This window comes from Syngnathus typhle, linkage group LG3 (assembly GCF_033458585.1).
Source record: "Syngnathus typhle isolate RoL2023-S1 ecotype Sweden linkage group LG3, RoL_Styp_1.0, whole genome shotgun sequence".
NCBI lineage: Eukaryota > Metazoa > Chordata > Actinopteri > Syngnathiformes > Syngnathidae > Syngnathus > Syngnathus typhle.
Genome location: NC_083740.1, coordinates 1 through 23,207, shown reverse-complemented (window position 1 = coordinate 23,207; position 23,207 = coordinate 1). Strand labels below are relative to the sequence as shown.

The window sequence follows — 23,207 nt, the reverse complement described above, 5'->3', positions numbered from 1 at the left end:
GTGCTTCGCTGAGAAGCGAGGAGACGTGACGTCACGACAATCACATGGCTTGTGATCAGCTGTCTGACTGATTGCTGGCTTCCAGGTTGCGACTTCCGGGTTGTGAGTACGCCGCTCGCTCGCTCGCTCCCTCGCGGCTTCTTTGCTCAACAAATCAGGTAAAAAACTGACTGAGGTTAAACCGTTTTCAAAACAGCGTGCGTGGCGTGGCGTGGCGTGGCGAGGTCAAGCGGGGTAGTGAACGTGCGCGTCGTGTTGCACGCGGCTCGCCAAGGGATGACTTCGGTTCTCGTACAACTAACTAGTGGCTTTTTACAACCAGAACAAAACCAGATATTTGAACCTTGTTTGTGAAAAACCTGTGCGTTTTCCGTCCAAGTTCACTTCAGTACGACTTGTCCCCCTACCTCAAGAGCCCATTCTCGTGCTTCAAAAAGGTACAGAAGCTCTCGATATAGTACATGAAAAGAAAAACGACTTCATGTAAAGAACGAAACATTTTGGACCGAGCGATCTGTTTCAACGTGCTTTGCTCATCTCGGCCACCGGGAGGCGCTACTGTGGAATGTTATGGAGATGACGTCGGTCCGGGTCGTGCGTGTTGTTCTCCCGGGGTTTGCTTGTTGCTTCACTGTCCGGTCCGGGAGAGCCCGCACCCAGACGGCTTCAGAAGCATCTCTGCGGCAATGCACTTGGTCCAAAATTCCAATCGGGTGTGTAGGAGCGGGGATGCTCCTCAAAACGGGCAACCGGACTCAAAAAAGCGCACTCGGGCAACCCCGCTGCTCAAATGTCTGCGGTCCCCAACTGTGACAAAAGCGATTGTGCGCGTGTCAAGCGTCTCCCTCCGCCCGGGTGTTCTCCAAGCATGCCAGCGCGCGTGCGCGATTCTTTTTTTGAAACATTTTTTCAAAATGTGCATTAAAAAAAGGAAAACCTCAACAGAAGAAGTTCCCTATCAGGATGAAAGTGGATTTTCTGCGACGTGTTTTTTTGTTCTCCAAAACAGGGATATACTGTGAAATTTGAAAGGACTTCACATATCGGGAAGGCTGAAATTGGCAGTGTCAGGACCTTTCAAATTCGACAAGGTGAGGAACGGCTGAACAAAACTGTTGGCTTGCGCATTCGCCGCCGACCAATGGCCCGCCGCGCCTCTCTCCCACGCGCTCTTACGATTGTTGACCTCCAGGGGGCCTCTCAAGTCAGACACTCGTGTTTTCAGGCGGAGTCGGTCGGGGCCGCAGCCATGAACGTCTCGGACAGCGAGGACAGCGCCTACACGGAGCGCACGGCGCTCGTCCAATCGGAGAATCCGGCGGTGCCGTCCTACCGACCGGACCGGCGCCCGTCCCAAAGGGTAAACATGGTTTTGCGTACATTTTCTGCAGAGCAGTCAACTGCGACGGACGGACGGACGGGGAAGGAAGGTTTGCCGCCATACACCAGGGCCACTAACGCGCCCTCCTGCCCCCTCCCACAGGGTGGCGATGACGAGGAGCTGAGCCTCAAGTACGGCGCCAAGCACGTCATCATGCTCTTTGTGCCCGTCACGCTGTGCATGCTGCTGGTGGTCGCCACCATCAAGTCGGTGCACTTCTACAGCGACAAGACGGACCAGCAGCTGTGAGGCGCCGCCGCAGCAAAACCCCCCACCCCACCCCACATCACTAAGCCCGCCGCTCTGGCCTGCAGCATTTACACGCCGTTCACGGAGAACACGTCGTCGGTGGGTCGGCGCCTCCTCAACTCTGTCCTGAACGCCGTCGTCATGAGCAGCGTCATTGTGGTCATGACCGTCTTCCTGGTCTTCTTGTACAAGTACCGCTGCTACAAGGTGCGCCCTCCCTCGCTCCTCTCCCCTTCAGACACGGCCGGTCGCCTCCAGCTTTGCTCTTCTTCAGCTGATCCACGGCTGGCTCATCCTGTCTTCCCTCTTGCTGCTCTTCTGGTTCAGCTTCATGTACCTCAGGTGAGACGCTTGCGGGCCCGTCGAGAAGGTCCGTCGGCTGGCCTTCCTTCCTTCCTTCCGCTTTGACGGCAGATCCGTGAATAGATTCCCTTCTGCGTCACCGGGGGGGGGGGGGGGGGGGGGGGGGGCGGGCGTTGTTTTGTGGAAGCCACGTGCGCTCCTCTAGCTTGTTTTTCAAGCTTCCCAATTTCAGTGATCTGCAAGCTCTGGATGGAGAGCCCTGACGACCGTTGGAATCGGGTGGGGCGGGTGAAGGAAAATGGGCGGCAAAATTGGCTCTCTAGAACCCGAGTTGCCGACCAAACGGCCACCTGATGAAAATAGACAAAAGGAAGCCTTCTGTCAAGTTTGGCAAATCCAAAATCTGTCATTGAATTGGCGCCTGGAATCCGCCCTGAGAATGGCATCCGAATGGTATGGCAAACTCCGCAACCAGACCCAATTGGAAGATTAAGATTCAAGACCTTCTGAATTGAATTGGTTGGCAACCCAGCGAATTGAAAGCGGACACGGACGGCTGACGCGCTTCGCCCCTCTCCTCGACCAGCGAGGTGCTCAAGACGTACAACGTGGCCATGGACTACCCGACGGCTGGCGTGCTGATCTGGAACTTTGGTGCGGTGGGCATGACCTGCGTCCATTGGAAGGGTCCGCTGCCGCTGCAGCAGGCCTACTTGATCGTGGTCAGCGCGCTCATGGCGCTCGTCTTTGTCAAGTACCTGCCCGAGTGGTCGGCCTGGCTCATCCTGGCGTCCGTCTCCATCTACGGTGAGCGCTGGCTGGGTGGGCGGCACCTTCTTACAGGACCTCCCTAGCCCTCTCTCCCTGGCAGACTTGGTGGCCGTCCTAAGTCCAAAGGGTCCGCTGAGGATGCTGGTGGAAACGGCGCAGGAGCGCAATGAGCCCATCTTCCCCGCCCTCATCTACTCGTGTGAGTCGGACGGCCACATTTGCTGATTAGAAGAAAACAAATACCGTAATCTTTGGACTATAAGTCGCGGTTTTTTTCATAGTTTGGGTGGGGGGGGGCGACTTATACTCAGGAGCGACTTGAATACATATATACCGTTTTTTTCCGTGTATAGTGCGCAAAATTTTACTAATTTATTGTCCTAAAATCCGGGGTGCGCATTATACATGGGTACAAAAAAAAAAAAAAAAAAAAAGTTTTTTTTTTAATTTTTTTTTTTAATTTTTTTTTTTAAGTCCCAATGATCGTCACACACGCAGGGAGGCAATGGGTCCCATTTTTATAGTCTTTGGTATGGTCTTAACTAGGCTGGATGTAATTTTTTTTGTTGGCGTTGATTTCTCCGACTGCCCATAAACGCACCACCGCGCTTCGTGCGCGCACGGGACAGCAAACGAGCAGGTGATCGAGCAAGCGTCTGATACGAGAGCATTGCGGTCGCATGGAGCGTGTTTGAAGTGAACAGCAGAGAAGAAAGGCAAAGTGTTGTGAAATAAAATGCACAGAACGGATGCGCAAGACACGTCAGCTATATAAAGAGCGAGAGTTGTTTTCTTCCTATTAGTTTCAATTCACAGTTTAATTAGCAGTTTCAATCAGCAAATAACAAAATGCGTATTACAGGTAATATTTTATTTCACAACACTTTGCCTTGTTCCTTTGGTCTCTGCTGTTCATCCTAAAACACAAAGGCGCTCTTTAAGCAATGCGACAGTGAGCGCCCGGCGCGCTGCACCAAATTAAGCTCCCTGCGCAGTGCGCACTGAGGTCCACTTAAATTTTAGAAAGTACATCAGGACTTTAAAAATATCTTCTAAATTTCAGCGACGGCTCTGTCACAATAATCGACCAGCCCGGTGCAGTTGGGCGGTCGGCGGCGCGCTACGATTGAGCGTTCTCTCGCGCGCTCTCGCTCTCTCTCGCTCTCGCACACACGCAAACCGGATATCATACGGAGGCCGCCATTACAGATGCGCAGAACGGATGAGCAAGACACGTCAGCTATATAAAGAGCGAGAGTTCAGTTCTCTACCTAAAGCCGTATTACAGGTAATATTTTATTTCACAACACTTTGACTTGTTCCTTTCTTCTCTGCTGTTCACTTCAAACACGCTCCATGCGCACGGAGCGCGGTGGTGCGTTTACGGGCAGTCGGAGAAATCAACGCCAACAAAAAAAATTACATCCAGCCTAGTTAAGACCATACCAAAGACTATAAAAATGGGACCCATTGCCTCCCTGCGTGTGTGACGATCATTGGGACTTAAAAAAAAAAAAAAAAAATTTTTTTTTTAAAAAAATTCATAAAAATTGGGTGCGTATTATACATGGGTACAAGCTTTTTTCCAGCATCAGCATGCCATTTTTAGGGGTGCGTACTATACATGGGGGCGCACTATACACGGAAAAAAACGGTATGTGTTTTTTTTCACTTTTTTGGGCATTTTATGGCTGGTGCGACTTATACTCCGGTGCGACTTATAGTCCGAAAATTACGGTATATTTACATGACTGAAAATAGGCGCCAAAGACTGGCCTTTTCTCTTCACTTGGGACTTTTCTTTCAACGTCTCCACAACCATCGGGACTTAGACTCAATTTAGACTGACCACGTCGCGTGGCCTCGTTTGTGACTTTATGGCGCCCGTCACGACGAGTCACTGACGACAGCTGCTCTGTGTGCATGCGCAGCCGCCATGGCGTGGACTGTGGCGACAGCGAGTCCCGAGGACGGCGAGCCGGGACGAGAGGCAGGTGAGGCCCGTCCGCTGGCCGCAAAGCGGCCCCGGTGGCTAAGCGTGCGGCGTGTGTGACAGATGAGGAGGCGGAGCCGAGCAGCGAGGGTGCGGCGGAAGAGGAGCAGGAGGAGCGTGAGTGGCCTGACGCGCGACACTCCTCGCTCCGTGTGTGTGTGTGTGACGCGCGCTTGCGTGTCGTGCGGCGGCAGGTGGTGTGAAACTCGGCCTGGGCGACTTCATCTTCTACAGCGTCCTGGTAGGCAAAGCGGCGGCCAGCGGCGCCGACTGGAACACCACCGTGGCCTGCTTCGTCGCCATCTTGATCGTAAGCCCGTCGTTCGCAACCTACCTCCCTTGGACATGAACTGGAGTTTAGTTGGCGAGGGTGGCGTCAAATGGAGAGGACGGCCCGGTCGCATCGGGTGAAGGCCTTGCCGCTCAGGTGTGTGTGCGTGCGTTTCAGGGTCTGTGCGTGACGCTGTTACTGCTGGCCATCTTCAAGAAAGCGCTGCCGGCGTTGCCCATCTCCATCGCCTTCGGCCTCATCTTCTACTTTGCCACCGACTCGCTGGTGCGACCTTTCATGGACGACCTGGCCGCGCACCACTTTTATATCTGACGGCAAGTCCGTCGGAGCGCACTTTGAGCCCCGGAAGCTTTTTCCCTTGGAGACGCGCCGGGCGGGCACGGTCCAATAAAAAAAAAGCAGCTCTTGCTACCACTTTAACTCGGGTGACCTTTTATTGGCAAAGTTTCAATTGCGCTCGTCAAACTGCGACTTGTTCTTGAGGAGGAAGGCTGCCAGGTACTCGATGGGGTTCAGCGGCCTGCGCGCAACACAAGCAACGGCCTCCCGGTTAGACAGCGGCAACTCGACTTACGAGATCATTTGCTCCCACGTCAAGTCCGGTTCTCGGTCACAGCCTTGCTCAGGAAGCGGCACAAACACGGTAAGCAAGTAAACAAACTCGCCCGCCCCTGTCTTAGTATCTTGAAATACTAATCCCTCTGCAGATTTGCAACGGGATAACGGCGATTCGAGTCGTCTCCCGAAGCAAACGTGCCGACAAACTACCGAGTCGGTCGCTTTGTCGGGCGGGGCTTTGCTCAACCTCTGACCTCTCCTTGGCCAGCACGGCCAGGCCTTGCAGTAGGATGGGCACCACCGTCTGGTCCAGGTAGGCTCGCGTGGGCAGCGCCTGCAGGTCCACCTTCTGCTTGCTCGTCTTCTCCTGCTCCAGCGTCCTCTGGCCAACGGCAAAGCATGTTGGCGATCGTCCGTCCGTCCGTCGGCAGTGGCGGGGAGGGACACCTTACCTGGATACTATCCGTCAGGCCAAACTCCGCGTGGGGGTTTTCGGACACCTGCGCCACAACAAAGTGACCGTTAACAATACTGGGCTTGCCGAAATTGAAGATAAAAAGACATCAGCGCGACTGGTTACGACTCAATTTGTTGCACGCGGGTTCAAAAACAAACTACGAAAATAGCACATTTCTAGCGCGTCAGTTGCCGTTGTGCTGGGGAAAACGAACACTTTGGGAGACTGGTCGTCTCCCAACCCAGAGCTTGGGGCTTCCATTCACAGTGTCAAAGTGTCCTTGAGCAAGGCCCAGTTGCTCCCGAAAGAATGTCATCAGTAGGTGAACGAACGAGGAAGCAGTGCTTTGAGTGCGAAAAGCGCTTAACAATTTTTGACCATTTACTCTTGAACCACTACTGATGGGCTTTGCTGTAGAAATCAAGTGGAAAAAAGATATTTTTACTGCACATATGCGAGCAATTAGGAAGGTACTGATGATGATGATGAGGCGGACTTACAGTGGGATGCTCCATCGTGTGTTCCGCGTCGGTGTGCTCTGCAAAGACAATCGAGTTCATTTGCATAGGCACAAATGACCTTTTGGTGATTTTTGCAAACCAAAGAAAATGAGGAAATGTGTATTCTAGCGAGAGAGAAAAAAAAGCCAAACTAGTGATATTCGTCTCGATTGAAAGCGCTCGTTCAGCCGGTTGCTTGGCGCTAGCAAGTTAGCTTAGGACTGGATCAGACTGGCTGCGGACGTTTTGTGGTTTATCGTGGCACTACACGAAAGAAGGACAACGGAAGCAGCGGCAGCAGCTTGCACGAAATGGACTTTTATTGTTATTATTCAACTTTTCAAGACGAAATGAACAATGCACTCACCGTCCGCCATGATTGTTTTGGGTAGTATCCGCTGCCGATTCGCTACTCAAACTGCGTCACTTCCAACAACTCTTTTCTGAGTATCGGGCTCATTTCCGGTCTGTGACCTTCAAAATGCACGCGTTTGCACATCAGATTTAAACAGATAAATAAATAAATATAGACTATGATCATATATAAATAAATGACTTAAAATAAGATACAAGAAATAAAAAAAATGACACAACTTCGTTGCAATTGTATACACCCTCTTGTAACTGTGCCTCAGGGAATTCATCTTTGTTCAAGGTCCTCGACTCCACGTCAAGTGGAGCCCATATGTGCAGAAACTGGACGTCCCTCCATAATGGATGAAAAGACGTGTCAAGGGAGTCTGCTGGAGGGCCGGCAGCAACACGGAAAGAGATCCTGGAATTTCCTGGTAACTCTCGGCTGGTAAATACATGCGATAACAATTGACAGTATTCTTGACTCTGAGCTAGGCTGGCAAAAATCTTTTGCCTACAAAGAATAGAACACATTTGAAATTGCCCAATGTCGCGTCCGTCCGTCCATCCATCCATCCATCCATCCGTCCGTCCGAGTGGCCCACTGGCTGAGCTTTTATTGTGAAGGCGCGCTTTGGCGCCCCCTTTTGGCGCCCCCTGTCGACGCCTGCGTGCATTGCCGCGTGTCCTCCGCAGCGGCATCAGCATCGGCGGCGGCGGACGAGACGAGCTGAACTGAGCTGAGTCCGGCTGAGCTGCCACACTGGCCCGCTCGGCTTCTCTTTGGTTTTAGCACCACCTCACCCGCCCGCCCCAACAGCAGGAAAGCAGGGGAAGAGGAGCAAGAGGACCGACCGGCAGGTGCGCCCGCCCGCTTGCGATGGCGATAGCGTCGGCGCTGCGACACGACGACTCGGCGACGCTCGGCGCTGCTGCGTGAGGATTTCAGGCCACGCAACGCCACTTCCGGTGCCCAGGTGAGGCCTGCACGCAACTGCGGCCCGAAAGGCCGCGCGCGCGTCGTTCTTTGTTTTATCCGCCACCGCAGCGCGCGCGCAATGGCCTGATGGGTTGGGGGATCGTGTGTGTGTGTGTGTGGGGGGGGGGGGGGGGGGTTCTCTTACGCAACACACGCAGAGCACAGCGAGCCACCGATGTGCCAGTTCGAGTTCTGTTGGGCGGGTTCGGCTTGTCTCGCCTCGCCGTGCGGGAATGATGTCATGTGATGACGTCACACCGCGAGATGAGCCCTCCGTTCTATGCGGACGTGAGCAAAACCGAAAAAAGTGTTAGCAAGACAACAACAGGTTAGGATTGGCGGAAGGCTCAAATTGCCAGCAGTAAAATCACCTTTATTGACGGTCTTTTGGACAAAAGTCAAACATGTTAATCATATCCACAAATTATACGATATGATATTAGGTGGCAAGGTTTGCACGTCCGCCTCGCAGTTCAAACGTGCAGGGCTCGATTCCGGTTCAGGCCCTCCCTCTTGTGTGGAGTTTGCGTGTTCTCCCCGTGCCTGCGTGGGTTTCCTCCAGGTACTCTGGTTTCCTCTCACATTTCAAAAACACGGCCGGGAGCCAGCTGCTTTCAAATGACTACTTGTAGTCATTGTCCGCAATGACGCCAAAAGTCTCGGGAAAACCGCGCTCAAATACCAGATGCGTTACAATTTTCCTTTCCTCACCGGCAGCGAGCGTCAGCCCACCGAAACTGAATTGTGCCTCGCGCTGTGCTGTGGTCAATATTTACCACCGGGGGCGCTGGGCTCCTTTTCAGGGGGGGCGACCCGGCCCACGCCGTCGACGCCCGCCGACCGGGCTCCCCGTGCAGGTCGAGGGCGAAAATGCGGCGCTGAGCATGCTGGCGGTGCTGATCGTTGCCATGGCGACCACGGGCGGCGCCCGGGCCTGCGGCGCCCGGGACAACTGCTCGGCCGATGGCGGCTCCAAAGAGTACTGCTACTCGGCCCGCATCCGCAGCACCGTGCTGCAGGGTCTGCCCTTCGGCGGCGTGCCTACCGTGCTGGCGCTGGACTTCATGTGCTTCCTGGTCAGGCCGCCCCCGTCCCGCCTCAAGTAGCGGCAAGTGCGGACCTAACGAGCAGGCTTCTTCTCCTCCCTCCCGCAGGTCTTGCTTTTCGTCTTTTCCATCTTACGAAAGGTGGCGTGGGACTACGGACGCCTGGCGCTGGTCACCGATGCCGACAGGTGAGTGATGTGGAAGGGAACCCGGCCGTCGGCAAAGCGGCGAAGGCTCACAAACGCTTGCCAGCGTAGCGAGCCCTGGCTTTTCCTCAAAGGGTGCAAAGACCCATTTCTTCTTTTTTTTTTTGTGGGAACAAAATTTCTTTGCGACCTCCTCGGAAGGGTGACCAAAAGCCCCCGTTGGCAAGCCCTCGCTAGCTTTGGCCGCTGGCTTCAAAAGGGGTGAGAGACAGATGGCCAGCGATTGGCCGGGAAAAGGAGTGTCCCCATCCGACCTTTTCAATTCCTATACCATCGACGTAGCGTTGGGCACCGACGTCGATCCGGTACCGTATGGGCAGAAATGAGGCATGCGTTTATCTCTTGAGTGCGAAATGTTCAAAGCAACAAGGAACAATAGTCAGCAACGGTAGCTGGGAGAAAATTGGAAGCCTCCGTTCCTGTTGTTAATTGCCTGCGCTTGTCCCGTCCCGCGGGAGATTGTCAGCTTTGAAAATGAATGGAAAAGCCAGAGAAGCACAGCGTCTTTCTTGATCCCTCCTGCTTGAATGAAACGGTTTCTGTCACACGCGTGCTGATAAAGACGCTGGCGGATAAAAGAGCACGATCGGCGGCTGCTCCTACCTGAGATTCTATACTGTCAAGCGGTATCATCCTATACTGTGTTTTTGTTGTTGGTTTTTTGATATTAGATGGATGTCTATATCAATAGCGGATGGGGACAGCCCTAATGGCAATACGTTCTGGCGGTTTGTCTTGAGGTTCATCCAACGGGCTAGAACAGGCTCATGCAGTTGAGCCCTTTTCTCGTAGAAGGCGTCCTACTCCAAAAAATGAACGTCTGATCCAACTGCTCAATGTTGGTTTTTTTAATTGATTTGTCAGTTGTTTTTGTTGCGACTTGGTCCACCCTTGCCCAATGCGTGCTTATCTATCGATCGATCGATCGATCGTTAATGACGCAGCCCGATGAATCGATGGCTCGCCGACACGTATGCGACTAAACAAACAATGGCTCGGCCTGTATGACGTGTTCTTGTACAAAGTGCAGTCAAACTCTTGGCCTTCAAACCTGCGGCAGGTGCACTCGTGACATTAAGTATGCCTCAACCCCACTTATCGGATGTAACGCTGCGTTTTCAACTTACTCGGCCATTTAAAGACGATTGCCGTTGCCACGTCAAGCCCTTTCAATGGTAAAGCTATTCCCAGACAGCCAGCATGCTAACAGCAGCGAAGATGCTAACCAATCTTCGTGCTTGTCCCCAACATGAAAACAATTCAGCCGAAGACGAGACAGGGATAACTATGAGCCGGTCCAAAGGTAACGTTTTGTGTGCGCCTGCGTGTGTCTGTGTGTGTATCGTTGACCTCGTGGCGTGCTAGCTAAAAAGCCAGTTAGCTTGAGGCGGCCCAAAGATGGCCACGTGCGGGAAGTGATGTCTTATTAGCTCCCGGTCTTTGTGGTTGCGCGTGAGCTAGCGCGTACGCTTGGGTGGTCGAGCAAAGCGCTAATGGCTAAGCGCTAACCCTCCCTTTGACTGTCTCCTCAGCGTGGCATCGGCGGCGATGCACTCGGATACGCCCGACCGCTACGAACGCCTGACGTCGGTCTCCAGCTCTGTTGACCTGGAGCAGCGCGACAACGTGAGCACCCTAACCCTGCCTTCCTGCCTTCCTGCCTTCCTGCCTTCCTGCCTTCCTGCCTGCCTGCCTGCCTGCCTGCCTGCCTGCCTGCCTGCCTGCCTGCCTGCCTTCCTTCCTTCCTTCCTTCCTTCCTTCCTTCCTTCCTTCCTTCCTTCCTTCCTTCCTTCCTTCCTTCCTTCCTTCCCTCCTGGCTTCTCCCCTTTGCTCCTCTAGCATACTACACTGCCTTGACAAATTCCGAACACGTAAGCATGCTTTGGTCTTAATCCGCTAACCGCAGGGGATGCTAATACTAATCCACTTAAACAGCGAGCAGGTCAGAGGTCGGACAAAGGGGGCCTCGGAGGGCCCGGCCACTCGGACACTCATTTCACTTTTTTCCCCCTCTTATTCAGGATTCCCCTCTCTCGGCGACATTTGATTCCCTGCATATTGGCCGATCAGGGCAAACCGTCTTGTTGTCTAACAAGCGCATGTTTTCTGACAAACAGCAAGTTAAAGTCGCTGAGCTCATTGTGTCTTTTTTTTTTCTTCCGTTTTTTGTTTTTAATGCGCTCGCAGGGCTTCTGCTCGTGGCTGACGGCCATCTTCCGCATCAAGTGAGTTTCTGATTGGCAAGCGCTCCGTTGCGGTCGCGCAACTGACCTGGGCCATGGCGGCAGGGACGAGGAGATCCGGGAGAAATGCGGCGAGGACGCCGTGCACTACCTGTCCTTCCAGCGTCACATCATCGGCCTCCTGGTGGTGGTGGGCGTCCTGTCAGTCGGCATCGTGCTGCCCGTCAACTTCTCGGGCGACCTGCTGGGTGAGGCCTCAAAAGTGCGGCCCGGGGGCCGCGATCGGCCCGCCAGCGGTCTCTGACCGGCCCTCAAAGGACAAATACGCAAATGTCCGGCATTGACAGTTTGGTGCCGTTCAAAAAGAGTTTGCAATTGAAAGCTGATTGTTAATTGATAGAATAATTGAGGGCTCAGTCCTGCACCCAGCGTAATAAGTCGCCTTTGATTGACATGTGCTGAAAATGACAAGCGGGAAGTGGACTGTGTGCGTGTGTGTGTGACGTTTTTTAGTTAGGATTATCAGCAAAGATTTGCTGCTAACCCAAGGAGCAGCCGGACCCCCGTCCAAAGAAGGTAACAAACGTGTGTGTGTGTGTGTGTGTGTAGACGTGTGCATTTGTAGATGCGTCAATTGTAGGCCCTGGAGGTTTTAGCCATTGTGGCCCCGCCCACCGTCTGATAGAATCCAGTGCCTTTTGTTGCCCAGTGTACGTCAACAGTAAGAAAAGAAGAGAAGTAGATTCATTGGTCCACCTTGGGAGACGAGGGGCTGGAGCCCGTCGCCCTGAAGCGGGCGCCGACCAACAACCGGGCACGCCTACGGACAGAGAATAGTCGTGGAAGAGGCTCGGGTCAAGCGGAGGGAAGGAAGGAAGACAGACAGACAGACAGACAGATAGAAAGACAGGCAGGTAGGCGTGCTCCGGAGGGCCCAAAAAAAGCCAGACAAGGCCCTCAATTGCCCTTTCTGTTTGTTGCCTCGAAAGCTCAGTGGGCCTCTGTTTGCAGAGTTCACGTTAGCGTCACGCCACCAACACCACTTGCTCAGCGTGTCACTTGGTCCTCTTCTCCTTGATTCTTCTTCTTGAAACGTGGCGGCGAGTCCGCTCCCATGTGTCGGCCTCGCCTTCGGGCGCCGTGTGTTTGTCTTCTTCTATCATTTGCGCAGGTCGGCGGTCGGAGACCACGCCGACTCGGAAGCTTGGTTGCGTTTACGTTCCGCCTTGATGATTTCTCTTTAGTTTTTTTCTTATTTGTCTGTCAGAAAACAACGCCTACAGCTTCGGCCGCACTACGATAGCCAACCTAAAGTCCGGGTGAGTTTGCGACGCCCCCAGTCACGTGTCTGGCGAGTGGCTGCATTTTGAGCATCCAGAGTTGGCCATGCCTCGCCCCGCGTGACGTGCCGACTTTTTGCCTGTGCCTTCAGAACCAATTTGTTGTGGCTGCACACCACGTTCGCCTTCATGTACCTGTTGCTCACCGTCTACAGCATGAGACGGCACACGTCCAAGATGCACTACAAGGAGGATGACCTGGTGAGAACCGGCAGGTCGAGCGCTCGGCACAGCAAGCGCGTGCGCTCACGCGCGCTCATGGCTCCTTTGGTGCCTGGCAGGTGAAACGCACCTTATTCATCAACGGCATCTCCAAATACGCCGAAGAGAGTCAGATCAAACAACACTTTGAGTAGGCGTCCGAAAGCCACCCACCCGCCTTTGCTTCAGGACCGTTAGTGTGAGAGCCAGCGCCTTAGCCAGCCCCTCTGCTCTTCTCAGGCAGGCGTATGAGAACTGCGCCGTTCTGGAGGCTCGGATCTGCTACAACGTGGCCAGGCTGATGTCTCTCAACGCCGAGAGGTGAGCGGCCGGCCGGCCGGCGTCGGCTTGGCTTGGCTTGGCTTGGCTTGGCTTGGCTCGGCTCGGCTCGGCTCGGCTCGGCTTGGCTCGGCTCGGCTCGGCTTATTTTAGCTGCTTCACAAAGCCTTTGCTGTGGCGCCGCAGGAAGAAGACAGAGCGCAGCAAAAAGTTCTTTACCGACCTGATGGCCAAGGAGCACGTTCCCACCATGATCAACCCCAAACCTTGCGGACATCTCTGCTGCTGCGCCATCGCCGGCTGCGAAGAGGTCAGTCACCTTTCTTCATCCCCGCCAGACCGAGCTGAAGTGACACGAGACCACGCGTAAACTGCCCCAACTGCCGGTTGAAGGTCAACTACTCGAGAGCGACCTGACCTTTACCCGACGACGCGTAGGCCCGCGTAATCTCGACACTTTAGACTTTTAGACCTACAGACTCGCCGATTGTCGGCTCATGGGACACCGATTTTGGACTGTCGGACCAGTTTGTGTGTGCTCGCGTGTGTGTGTGCGTGCGTGCGTGTGCTTTGGTGGCAGGAGGAGGCAGTCAGTTTCTACACCAAGAGGGAGGCTAAACTGAAGGAGGAGTACCGCAAGGAGAAGGAAAAGGTCCACACCAAACCTCTGGGCATGGCCTTCGTCACCTTCCAGAACGAGGCCACGACCGCCACGTAAGACCCCACCCTGCTCACAGATGGGACGCAGACAGCGCTGATCCGTCCCGCTGTCCCGGCAGAATCCTGAAGGACTTCAACGCGTGTCAGGTTCAAGGTTGCCGATGTCGCCAGGAGCCGCGATCCTCGCAGTTCAGTGAAGCGCTTCACGTGCACAACTGGAACGTGTCGTACGCGCCTGACCCGCAAAACGTGCGCTGGTGCGTCTCATTTCGGGTTTGGGGTCTCGCCCGGTTCCGGCGGATGACGTTTTTGCGTGTGTCCCCAAGGGAGCACCTGTCGCTGGGCGGACTCTCCTGGTGGATCCGCTGCCTGGTCATCAATTGCATCCTGTTCCTGCTGCTCTTCTTCCTCACCACACCGGCCATCATCATCTCCACCATGGACAAGTTCAACGTCACCAAGCCAGTGGAGTACCTCAACGTGAGTGAGAGGAACAGCGCGAGCGAGCCCTGGCTGACGCCGGCCGCTGCCTGATGCCGGCTGATGCCGGCTGCTGCCTGATGCCGGCTGCTGCCTGATGCCGGCTGCTGCCTGATGCCTGCTGCTGCCTCCTCCTCGTCCCGATGACCTCGAGGAGGAGGCAGCGTGGCTCCAATGCTCTTAATTACTTGTGCCTCTTCAGAACCCCATCGTGACGCAGTTCTTCCCCACACTCCTCCTGTGGGCCTTTTCTGCCCTGCTGCCAACCATCGTCTACTACTCGGCATTCTTTGAGGCGCACTGGACGAGGTCTCGAGCGACGCCCTCGCACCTCTTGCCCAACGTCACACTGCCACCGCTCGTCCTTCGTCACCACTTCTAGTCCACAATTTTCTAATAGACAGTTTCATCACAAGGTGTGTGTGTGTGTGTGTGTGCGTGCGTGCGTGCGTGCGTGCGTGCGTGCGTGCGCGAGCGCGCGTGTGTGCCTGCGTGTGTGTGCGTGCGTGTGTGTGTTTGTGCACCGAGCAGGTCTGGAGAAAACAGGACAACGATGCACAAGTGCTACACGTTCCTGATCTTTATGGTACTTCTGCTGCCCTCTCTCGGCCTTAGCAGGTATTGCTGCTGCTGCTGTTTTGTTGTCTGTCACATCAATTGTTGCCAGTTATCACATGTTTGACCTCCATCTGCAATCCCGTTTCAGCCTGGATGTCTTCTTCCGCTGGCTCTTTGACAAAAAGTTCTTGGCCGACGGCACCGTCCGCTTTGAGTGAGTCCGCCGGACTTGTCCCATATTTGCTTCACGGAGGAAGAGAGCTCAGGTGCGCGCCGTTCCTCAGGTGCGTGTTCCTGCCCGACAACGGCGCTTTCTTCGTCAACTACGTGATCGCGTCGGCCTTCATCGGGAACGCCATGGACCTGCTTCGTATCCCGGGTCTCCTCATGTATATGATTCGGCTCTGCTTGGCGCCGTCCGCTGCGGACAGACGTAACGTCAAGAGGGTGAGCGCGCAGCAGGAACGCACAATGATGGGGATCAACGCAAGCCAGGTCCAGATGGCCAGATGCTTACCACGTGCTCACTCCATCCAAAGGAGCCTAAGCAGATTCATCCAATCGGGTGTAGAAAACCACATCCAGATAACTAGGTAGAGAGGACCGAGGCCAACTCCTGGCTAGGTTTAGCAAACCGGGTCCAAACGACCGTGTTAAACAAACGTTTCAATAAAACGGGCCCTGACCAGGTCCAGAAGTCCATTTGTGGACTAAGTCTAAGATACCCCGAGACCTGAGCCCGACCTTCCCACGGCAGCTGGCCTGGCTTGACGTTGTCCCGTGTTTTTTTTCCCGGGCAATGGACCGACGTGATTTGCGCTTGTGTCAGCATCAAGCGTACGAGTTCCAGTTCGGGGCGGCGTACGCCTGGATCATGAACGTCTTCACCGTGGTCATGGCCTACAGCATCACCTGCCCCATCATCGTGCCCTTTGGTGAGTGCAGCGCACTGCTTGACGTGGTGGCAAAGGGGCCAGCCTCACCCCGCCTCATGGGCCCCTCAGGTCTGATGTACATGCTGCTCAAGCACCTGGTGGACCGCTACAACATGTACTACGCGTACCTGCCGTCCAAGCTGGACAAGAAAATCCACTCTGGCGCCGTGACGCAGGTGGTGGCTGCGCCCATCCTTTGCCTCTTCTGGCTGCTCTTCTTCTCAACCATGCGGACAGGTAAGCCCCTCGCTCGCAACCGAAGAACAAAAGCAAATCTTTTTTTTCTCAAACAAAACAGACGCCAGAGCAGTTTTCCATTACCATCCTTGGGGTCGCCGTTCAATTCCGTGCCCTGCTGCGGTGTGGGCTGAGTTTTGACCCAATTTCAAATTTAAGGTCACTCCTCCCAAATCGCTTTAATAAGAAGTCGACTTTGACCCAATTTGATATTCAAGTTGGCTTCAATAAGAAGTCGAAATGCGCAACTCATTCAAGCACAAGTCCAAAAAAAAAAAGTTTGCTCGTGTGCTGCCACCTGCTGGGGACGAAAACTGACATCGCAGTGCCCATGTGCTCAGCTTGCCGACGGTGATTTGAATGAATGATTTGCCCCCGCCACAACAACTTGGCATCAACGCGATTGCCCTCCCTACCTCCCTTCCTCCCAAATGTCGAAGCCGAGCTAACGTTGCCAAGTGCGCGCGCAGGTTTCGAGACACCCACGTCGGTCTTCACGCTTGCGGTTCTGGTGGTGACCATCGTGGTGTGCTTATCGCACGTCTGCTTCGGGCACTTCAAGTACCTCAGCGCTCACAACTACAAGGTCGGTCTCTCGGTCGCTCGGTCCACCCCGATCCCGTACATCCGTCGGCTAACGGTGCTCTGTCGCAATGCAGATCGACACCAAGGACTCGGACGCCGAAGTGGTGGAGAACGGCCGTCCGGCCCGCATTGCTGCTTCCCCGCCGTCCAAATCGCAGGTGAGATTGGATTGAGCTCATCCTTGGTCGGCTGGGAAATGTTCCATTTCAATTCAATGAGTCATTGATCCAACTCTCACAATTTGTAAATTGATCGTGTATTTTCAGTCACTATGTTTCTTTCTCTTGTTTCCCAGAAAAACATTAATGTTCCATTTTATTTTTTTTAATTGCCTGAAGGTAGTGGATGTATTTAAATTGGGCACTTTTTAGGAAAACGTGCACAGTTAGTATAAGCCGTTTTCATGAAGCAACTTCAAAAAGTGGATTTCATGCAACTAAAAAGAAAAGAACAATTCGTCCTAAGGACGAGGTTAGTCGCATGGCTAACGCGAGTGACCCTTTGTGTGCCCTCGCAGCAGATGTACATCGCCCAGGTGCTCCAGGACCCCAACTCGGACGAGCCGGGCGGAGGGGGTGAGGAGGACCGGGCGTCGTCCCAAGACGACGACATGCTCAACGGCGGCAACAACATCAACGAGGCGGATTTCCACTCGGGGGAGGACAGTCTGATCGCAAACGAGGTCCGCCAGTAACTGGGGGTGGAGCTCCACGGAGGGGGCGGAGACAGTCCGCCGTCCTCGCCACCACGCGATGCTAGCGAGCGAGCTAACCAGCTCGCTCTCTAGCTAGCCGGCTAGCGCCACTGCGCTGGCGAGGCTCCGCCCCTTCCCAGCTTGAAGACTTGACCCTGACCGTTGCGGTGGGCATCATCCAACTGGAAGTGCGTCCCCTCACCTGGCCGCTCTTATCGCTCTCATCTGTGGCTTTTTTTTCCCAAGCGGTTGTCACTCAGGAGTTCTCGGCACCTCCGCCGCTTGCGGCTCGTCTGGAACGAGTCGTGGGACCTCCCGACGTCGACCGCACCTTCAAATGTCACGTGACCACACGGTGGTGTCGGCACGCGTCGCCCTTTGATACGACGGGACTCCAAACAACCGCTCGTGACTCACCGACATAACTCACGACTCGGCTGCGATTGGATAGGGTGAGCCGTTCAAAGGTATCCGAGTCGCACGTCCCCGACAAAAACTCGTGGCAACTGGACCCTTCCGCTGACTTTGGATTGAATGGCGGTACCTCCCACTAGGCCCCGACGGCGACCGGACTGGGCGTGACTCTCAATTTGTTGGTTTCGGGTCGTTGGCCTGAAAGGGGGGGGCTAAAGTGTTGACTCTCCAGGACGAGTCGTGACGCAAACGTGTGCGAGTTGCACATGAAACCTCTGAGTAGTTTGAATGCTTCACGACTGAACTCTTCCCATGACTTGGTCCTTGTTGTTTTCACATACGCTAGCGGGTGTTGTGAGCTAATGCACGCGTGCTAATGCCCTTAAGTGAAGAGGTTTTTGGGGGCTTCTTCGTCTGCCAGCTTCTGTGTTGAGTGCACGGGAGGCTTCACCTGTTAGCCTAGCTTAGCTCTGAGAATAGGTTAGCACATAGCACGCCCAGCGTCGTTTAGTTTCATGCGCCATACATTGGAGTGACAGCAGTTGGTGGCGCGCTTTTACGTATGAGACAAACGGGTTCAACAAAATGTCTGGCTTGCGCGCACTAGCCTAAAGCTAGCATGTCTATAAAGCTTCTGGAGACATTTTCAATGCTAAGGTGGAATACAATTTAAAATTGGTTGTTTTTAATCCGACGTTCCGCGCTATGCTAAGCTAGGCTAACTGCACTTTGACAGCTGTTCACTGGGGCTGATATTTATGTATTTTTTAAACTTATTTATGTTTGTCTTCCGTTTGGTGTGAACACTGAATTTGAACATATTTTATGAGCTAGCTTGCTAGCGCATCGTCTTATATTTGCAAAACGAACAAAAACGTTTGACTCAAAAAGCCGCCGAGTCATTTGACAACGATTGACGTCTCATTGGTGCCGCCCCCCCTAAAACATATTGTTTACATTGCATTTTTCGTTTTTGCGCGTGCGTGTGTGAGCGCGCGCACACACAGAGCTGAGCGATGAAAGCTGTTGGAGCTCTGGTCTTTGTGGCTCCACGCTGGAGACTTTGACCTCTGCGTGCTGCGTCCATTCGTTCACGTGGTCTCCTCTGATTGACATTCAAAGGCGCGTCCTCATTGGACACTAGTCTCAGATAGCGGCTGCTGTTTGCCGCTTGACAAGACCCTAAGCCTCGGACAAAAGAAGCCCCCACGGAAAGCCCCCAATGCCCACTATCTTGCGCAACCACGACCGCATCCTCGTATCGGGGCCGACGGCTAATGTTATTTGGGACGTGTGAACCGAAAGAGCAGGGGTGCAACGATCTGTGGACGAACCAACAACTAATTCATGATCAAATGAATGGCCAACTATTTTGATAAGCGATGGCAAAGACAGTAATAACCCCGCCACAGTTTGGCTTGAGCCGCAGGTGTTTCGACATATGTAGCTAGCGCTGGAGCAAAGTGCAGCTTTTCTGTGAAGCTCCTGCCGCTCGAGCCAAACTGTGGCCTGACGCCGGGTTTTGACTTCCTGGACCTGGATTTGTCATCGCTGATCCCATTGTTGAGTTTCGAACGATCCAAGTCCTAGACATTTCAGCCTCTCGTCAGTCAATATTGACTGATCTCTGTTGTCAAAGCAGACTTGGTGTCTGAATGGAAAGAAGACAACAAAGAACTCAAAGAAATCTACAATCAATATTTTGGCAGGTTGAAGATAATGGAGTAAACCACAAACAGAGTCATCATGGTCCGTTGATGTTTGTGCACTTTTTTATTTGAAATCATGGCCCTCGTTGGAATAGAGGGATGCGCGTTAATATCGTCTGACCGCCACGGATGAATCATTCATGAAAACTTTGTAGTGGCTGACTTGTTTTAGAGGGCTTCCCCCTTGTTCTTTGGGTGGTTCCAAGAAAAGAAATGTGAAAAGATAGGATCGACACCCGCCATCGTCACAACAGGAAATGCAAAACGTTCAAGTGTGACGACTCGAGGCCAAAGCATTAGGTTTGTTTTGATTTGGATTAGCTTTTGCTTCTCTGGCGGGGATTTTGAGCAGGAAAGGGAAGGGCCGCCGGCCGCGAGTTGTGTCCAATAAAGCCCGTCCAAACGTCGCCGCGAATGTGCGCACATAAGGAGTGTCCAAGTGCGCCGTTTGCCGACAATGCGGCGCCAACATCTTGATTTGTGTTATTGCTGTGCGTGAGCCTTTTTATTTTCTCCCGTATGCTACTTATGTATGTCAACTGGTCAATAAAATGTCTCATCAAGCGTCAGCGTGGACGTGCCGTGATTGCAGGTCGTGTCCGTCTGTCTGATCCGTGACCTGCTGGAGCTCTTCTTACTGCTCCCGCATGGTCGCGGGCCATCTGACGGGCTTTGCAATCTCCAAGTGGAAGTCAAAGTCGTCTTCAAGACTTTGCGCGAGCTGGCACGTCTCGAATATGTGTCCTCCTCTTCCATCCGTCGGGAGGAAGTGTTGCCGTCTACATTGAACGGGAGCCCGTTGATCATGCCCTTCCTCGTCTCTGTACGTCTGTCTCCAAGATAATGATTGTGTATTTCTTTTTGAACTGGTATATTCGTATTCTTTCCTCTTTCATTCACCTACTTGTTCAAGCCCACCCACGCCACTATCTTGTTTGTCAAAAACTACTTTTTAGATATCTTATTTTGACGGGTTTGTTGAGAAGAATATATGTAAAGTTGTAAACGTTATGATGGGACGGTTGTTGCTGTCGTTCACATTCCAACACAGTAGGCAGCGGTAATGCTCCTTAAAGATGCTGCCCCCCCCCCTTCCGTTGCAAAACAAAACGAAGAAGAAGACGCAGCAGAAGAAGAACAAAAAGCCGCTCGAAAGTGGCAGCAACGATCATCCCGCAAGCTAATGCTAACGTGATGTCTACGACCTCCAAAGTGGCTCTGGGACTTTCTGTGCTTGTAACTGTGAGCACAGTGGCTGCGGTTCACCTCAACCAGGCCTGGGACAGACAGGTGAGCCCAAGCCAGCCACAGCAACGAAGAGTGCATTTTGAAAGACCAGCTAATATAGGTAGCTAGTTAGCTAGGAACGAGGTGAGGTTTTAGGGAGGGATGGGACTTTCGTCATGCTTTCAGTGCACTGATGTTCAAGTGTGCTGCTACAAACAAAAATAACAACGGCAACTTTATTTATTTCATTGTTTTTATGTTTGTTTAGTTTGTTGCTACCACCTTTCTGCTGAAGAGGGAGCAGCAGCAGCATTGTGTACACACTCTTATTAGTTCGTACAAACTTGTACACTTTATCATATCAATCAATGTGTCGATACTCTTATTGCCTTATTCAAACATAGTTGCTCCATCAGAGCACAGACATGGCACACAGAGCTGGTAACTTTTCCATTACACATAAGGCACAGCTCATTAACTTCATGATACATAGATAGAAAACATTGATTGATTGATTGATTGAATATTTATTGATCCCCAGGGGTGGGGAAATTCAGGCCCCAGCAGTATTCATACCACAGAGTGGGTATACAAAAGACACACAGATGGCATGAGCGCAACTCAATAGGCTCTCATAAGGCTGCCACACAACGGCGCCACAAAGAAAGCCAGAAAGTGCTAAAGATAAAAGCCATCAAAGCAAAACAAAGCTAAAAGACAAAGGAAAAAAATAACTGTGGCCAACCAGCACCCCTCAATACAAGAGAACACCCCAAAACACACAAAATAGCCTCCACGGGGTCCATAGACAGGTGTAACGGCAGTCCAGTTCAACGGCGCCCAATGGACCGTGGTCGTGAATCGGTGAAAAACATCACAAAGCAGGCAAACGTGTGAGCAGCGTCCTGGGCACCCAGTCGGATGCACGTGCAGATGGTCACCACGGTGCTAGCATGGCGAAAGTCGTTGGTTCCGACGAGCACGAGGGAGCGGAGTCCCCACAGGGGTTGCGGTTGCAAGGCCAAGGCAAGGGACCCGGTCATCACTGGCCGGATAAGCAGGAAGCCGCCGTAGAGTTACGCCGGTCTCGACCGATGATCCCGGTCCCAGGAAGAAAAAATAATAATACAAAATATCCGATCCGAAGAGATACCGAGGTGCGGTAGAAGGCACCAGCATCGCCGAATGGACAAAAAGACAGAAGGAAAAAAGGAAAGAAAGAAAGAAAGAGGAAAAGAGAGAACACTGCTGGGAGGCAGCCACTTACGGCGCCATACCGAGAAAAAAAAATAAAAAAAAATTCAGTACATAACAAGACATTCGATTGATAACAGAACAAATGTCTCCCTTATGTTTTCCCTTCTTTTCCCCTCCCTTCTCTTCCGTATTCCTGCTTGTGGACACTATAAAGCAGGGGTGGGCAATTGCGGTCCTCGAGGGCCGGCCGGCCGGCCGGCGTCCTGCATGTTTTATAGGTTGGTCTCCCTGGTGCAACACGCCTGATTCAAATGATCAAGCTTGTTACCCAGCTTCTGCAGACCTTGCTAATGATCAGACCGTTTGAATCAGGTGTGTTGCAACAGGGTGATATAGAAAACATGCAGGACACAGGCCCTCGAGGACAGGAATTGCCCACCCCTGCTATAAAGCCTTCTGACCGGAACGATGACGTTGTTTCATCTGCTGAAGTGCATTGTGTACTGACTGCTGTAAAACAAGCCAAGATCTTGCAATTAACGAACCAACTATTACTCCACATCTCCCTGCTCATCGACAGACATCTTGAGCAAAAGGCAACACTACCTTGATGTGCTAACCCTAACCCCCTGTGACTCGTGTGTTTGCAGCGTCTCCACGAGGGCGTCCTGAGAGATTTGGAGCGAGTTGAGCGAAAGAAAGAGAACGTGCGGCTTCTGGAGGAGAACAGAAAGTTGAGCGCTCACCTGCGAGAGGAACGACGAGAGGTGCAGCGCTGATTTTTCTGGCCGGCCGGCTGGCCAGCCAGCCAGGGAGCTCATGGAGGGCGGAGGCGAGCCGGGCGGGGCGGTGGAGGACGAGGCGGCCTGCACCTCGGCTTCGGAGGGCCTGGAGGAGGGCGAGGTGGAGGGCGAGACGCTTCTGATGGTGGAGTCAGAGGACCAGGGCTCGCACGACCACAGCGGTGACTCCCTTGCCAGCGACCCGGGCGACGAGGCGGACGCCGTCTGGGCCTGCGACCGCTTAGCCTTTTATTGCGAGCGATGCCACAAGTGGATTCCTGCAGGTATGCCTTGTCCCCTTCACTTTGCTCTTTGATCGGACGCGGTACCACGCGTCCCACTCTCGCATTAGTCGCCTGAGCACAATATGATTGTTTTGGGGGAAGCTAATGAAAGGCCCACGCATGGAAAAACGCACAAGTCAAGCCTGACTATGACCTGCTCGCTGGAATGTTAAAGTCCAACAACAACATCTTGCTCCTTTGTTTGGTTTTCTTTTGTTTTACTTTGTTGTTTGAGTGTAGTTTACTTGTTGTAATTGGATGGGTTTCAAAACAAAACAAAACAAAACAACAACACCTCAATAATTTTGAACTGATATGAAATGAGCCAGGTAGCCCAGTCCTACAGCGGTGTT

General features: G+C 53.1%; 4 protein-coding genes across 8 annotated transcripts; 3 read left to right on the top strand and 1 right to left on the bottom strand.

Annotated features, from left to right (window-relative positions):
- Positions 1-18: 18 nt before the first annotated feature.
- Positions 19-5,409, top strand: psen2 (presenilin 2). 3 transcript variants are annotated; one of them, XM_061274059.1, is made up of 12 exons: positions 19-158; positions 1,010-1,091; positions 1,226-1,360; positions 1,484-1,626; positions 1,696-1,837; positions 1,905-1,972; positions 2,520-2,740; positions 2,805-2,903; positions 4,636-4,698; positions 4,761-4,814; positions 4,892-5,007; positions 5,146-5,409. In XM_061274059.1, exons 3-12 carry the CDS (start codon positions 1,250-1,252, stop codon positions 5,299-5,301), a joined length of 1,173 nt encoding a protein of 390 aa, XP_061130043.1. In that variant the 5' UTR covers positions 19-158; positions 1,010-1,091; positions 1,226-1,249; the 3' UTR covers positions 5,302-5,409. The 3 variants fall into 3 exon arrangements, 2 of the variants coding, with proteins under 2 accessions (XP_061130043.1, XP_061130042.1); XR_009713876.1 differs by having other exon boundaries at positions 1,226-1,626; positions 4,636-4,694; positions 5,146-5,177; XM_061274058.1 differs by having other exon boundaries at positions 1,226-1,626.
- On the bottom strand, positions 5,405-6,987 carry dpy30 (dpy-30 histone methyltransferase complex regulatory subunit). The gene is made up of 5 exons (XM_061274060.1): positions 6,872-6,987; positions 6,505-6,542; positions 6,000-6,047; positions 5,802-5,929; positions 5,405-5,509 (listed from the first exon to the last, which is right to left on the bottom strand). Exons 1-5 carry the CDS (start codon positions 6,879-6,881, stop codon positions 5,437-5,439), a joined length of 297 nt encoding a protein of 98 aa, XP_061130044.1. The 5' UTR covers positions 6,882-6,987; the 3' UTR covers positions 5,405-5,436.
- Positions 6,988-7,526: 539 nt separating this feature from the next.
- Positions 7,527-19,928, top strand: LOC133151219 (CSC1-like protein 2). Of its 3 annotated transcripts, none has more exons than XM_061274055.1 (23): positions 7,527-7,835; positions 8,641-8,913; positions 8,992-9,071; positions 10,622-10,715; positions 11,277-11,314; positions 11,378-11,520; positions 12,540-12,591; positions 12,705-12,813; positions 12,894-12,964; positions 13,054-13,134; positions 13,279-13,402; positions 13,673-13,806; positions 13,872-14,009; positions 14,079-14,232; positions 14,435-14,541; positions 14,764-14,850; positions 14,939-15,004; positions 15,075-15,237; positions 15,620-15,725; positions 15,795-15,962; positions 16,433-16,548; positions 16,622-16,705; positions 17,068-19,928. In XM_061274055.1, the coding sequence occupies exons 2-23, from the start codon at positions 8,722-8,724 to the stop codon at positions 17,239-17,241; spliced, it is 2,481 nt and encodes an 826-aa protein (XP_061130039.1). In that variant the 5' UTR covers positions 7,527-7,835; positions 8,641-8,721; the 3' UTR covers positions 17,242-19,928. The 3 variants fall into 3 exon arrangements, with proteins under 3 accessions (XP_061130039.1, XP_061130038.1, XP_061130040.1); XM_061274054.1 differs by having other exon boundaries at positions 17,065-19,928; XM_061274056.1 differs by lacking the exons at positions 7,527-7,835; positions 8,641-8,913; positions 8,992-9,071; ... (1 more) ...; positions 11,277-11,314; positions 11,378-11,520 and adding an exon at positions 11,535-11,848 and having other exon boundaries at positions 17,065-19,928.
- Positions 19,929-20,477: 549 nt separating this feature from the next.
- LOC133151222 (protein PET117 homolog, mitochondrial) lies at positions 20,478-22,577 on the top strand. Its single transcript, XM_061274061.1, has 2 exons — positions 20,478-20,654; positions 22,439-22,577. The coding sequence occupies exons 1-2, from the start codon at positions 20,559-20,561 to the stop codon at positions 22,565-22,567; spliced, it is 225 nt and encodes a 74-aa protein (XP_061130045.1). The 5' UTR covers positions 20,478-20,558; the 3' UTR covers positions 22,568-22,577.
- The last annotated feature ends 630 nt before the right edge of the window (positions 22,578-23,207 follow it).

Coding starts and splice junctions, on each gene's coding strand:
- psen2 (XM_061274058.1), top strand. CDS start 1,250: ATGAACGTCTCGGACAGCGAGGACAGCGCCTACACGGAGCGCACGGCG. Junction 1,973..2,519: donor TTCAGCTTCATGTACCTCAG/GTGAGACGCTTG, acceptor CTCCTCGACCAG/CGAGGTGCTCAAGACGTACA. Junction 2,741..2,804: donor GGCGTCCGTCTCCATCTACG/GTGAGCGCTGGC, acceptor TCTCCCTGGCAG/ACTTGGTGGCCGTCCTAAGT.
- dpy30 (XM_061274060.1), bottom strand. Junction 6,048..6,504: donor ACACGATGGAGCATCCCACT/GTAAGTCCGCCT, acceptor GTTGTGGCGCAG/GTGTCCGAAAACCCCCACGC. Junction 5,930..5,999: donor GCCTGACGGATAGTATCCAG/GTAAGGTGTCCC, acceptor GCCGTTGGCCAG/AGGACGCTGGAGCAGGAGAA.
- LOC133151219 (XM_061274054.1), top strand. CDS start 8,722: ATGCTGGCGGTGCTGATCGTTGCCATGGCGACCACGGGCGGCGCCCGG. Junction 9,072..10,621: donor CTGGTCACCGATGCCGACAG/GTGAGTGATGTG, acceptor CTGTCTCCTCAG/CGTGGCATCGGCGGCGATGC. Junction 15,963..16,432: donor CTTCTCAACCATGCGGACAG/GTAAGCCCCTCG, acceptor GTGCGCGCGCAG/GTTTCGAGACACCCACGTCG.
- LOC133151222 (XM_061274061.1), top strand. CDS start 20,559: ATGTCTACGACCTCCAAAGTGGCTCTGGGACTTTCTGTGCTTGTAACT. Junction 20,655..22,438: donor ACCAGGCCTGGGACAGACAG/GTGAGCCCAAGC, acceptor GTGTGTTTGCAG/CGTCTCCACGAGGGCGTCCT.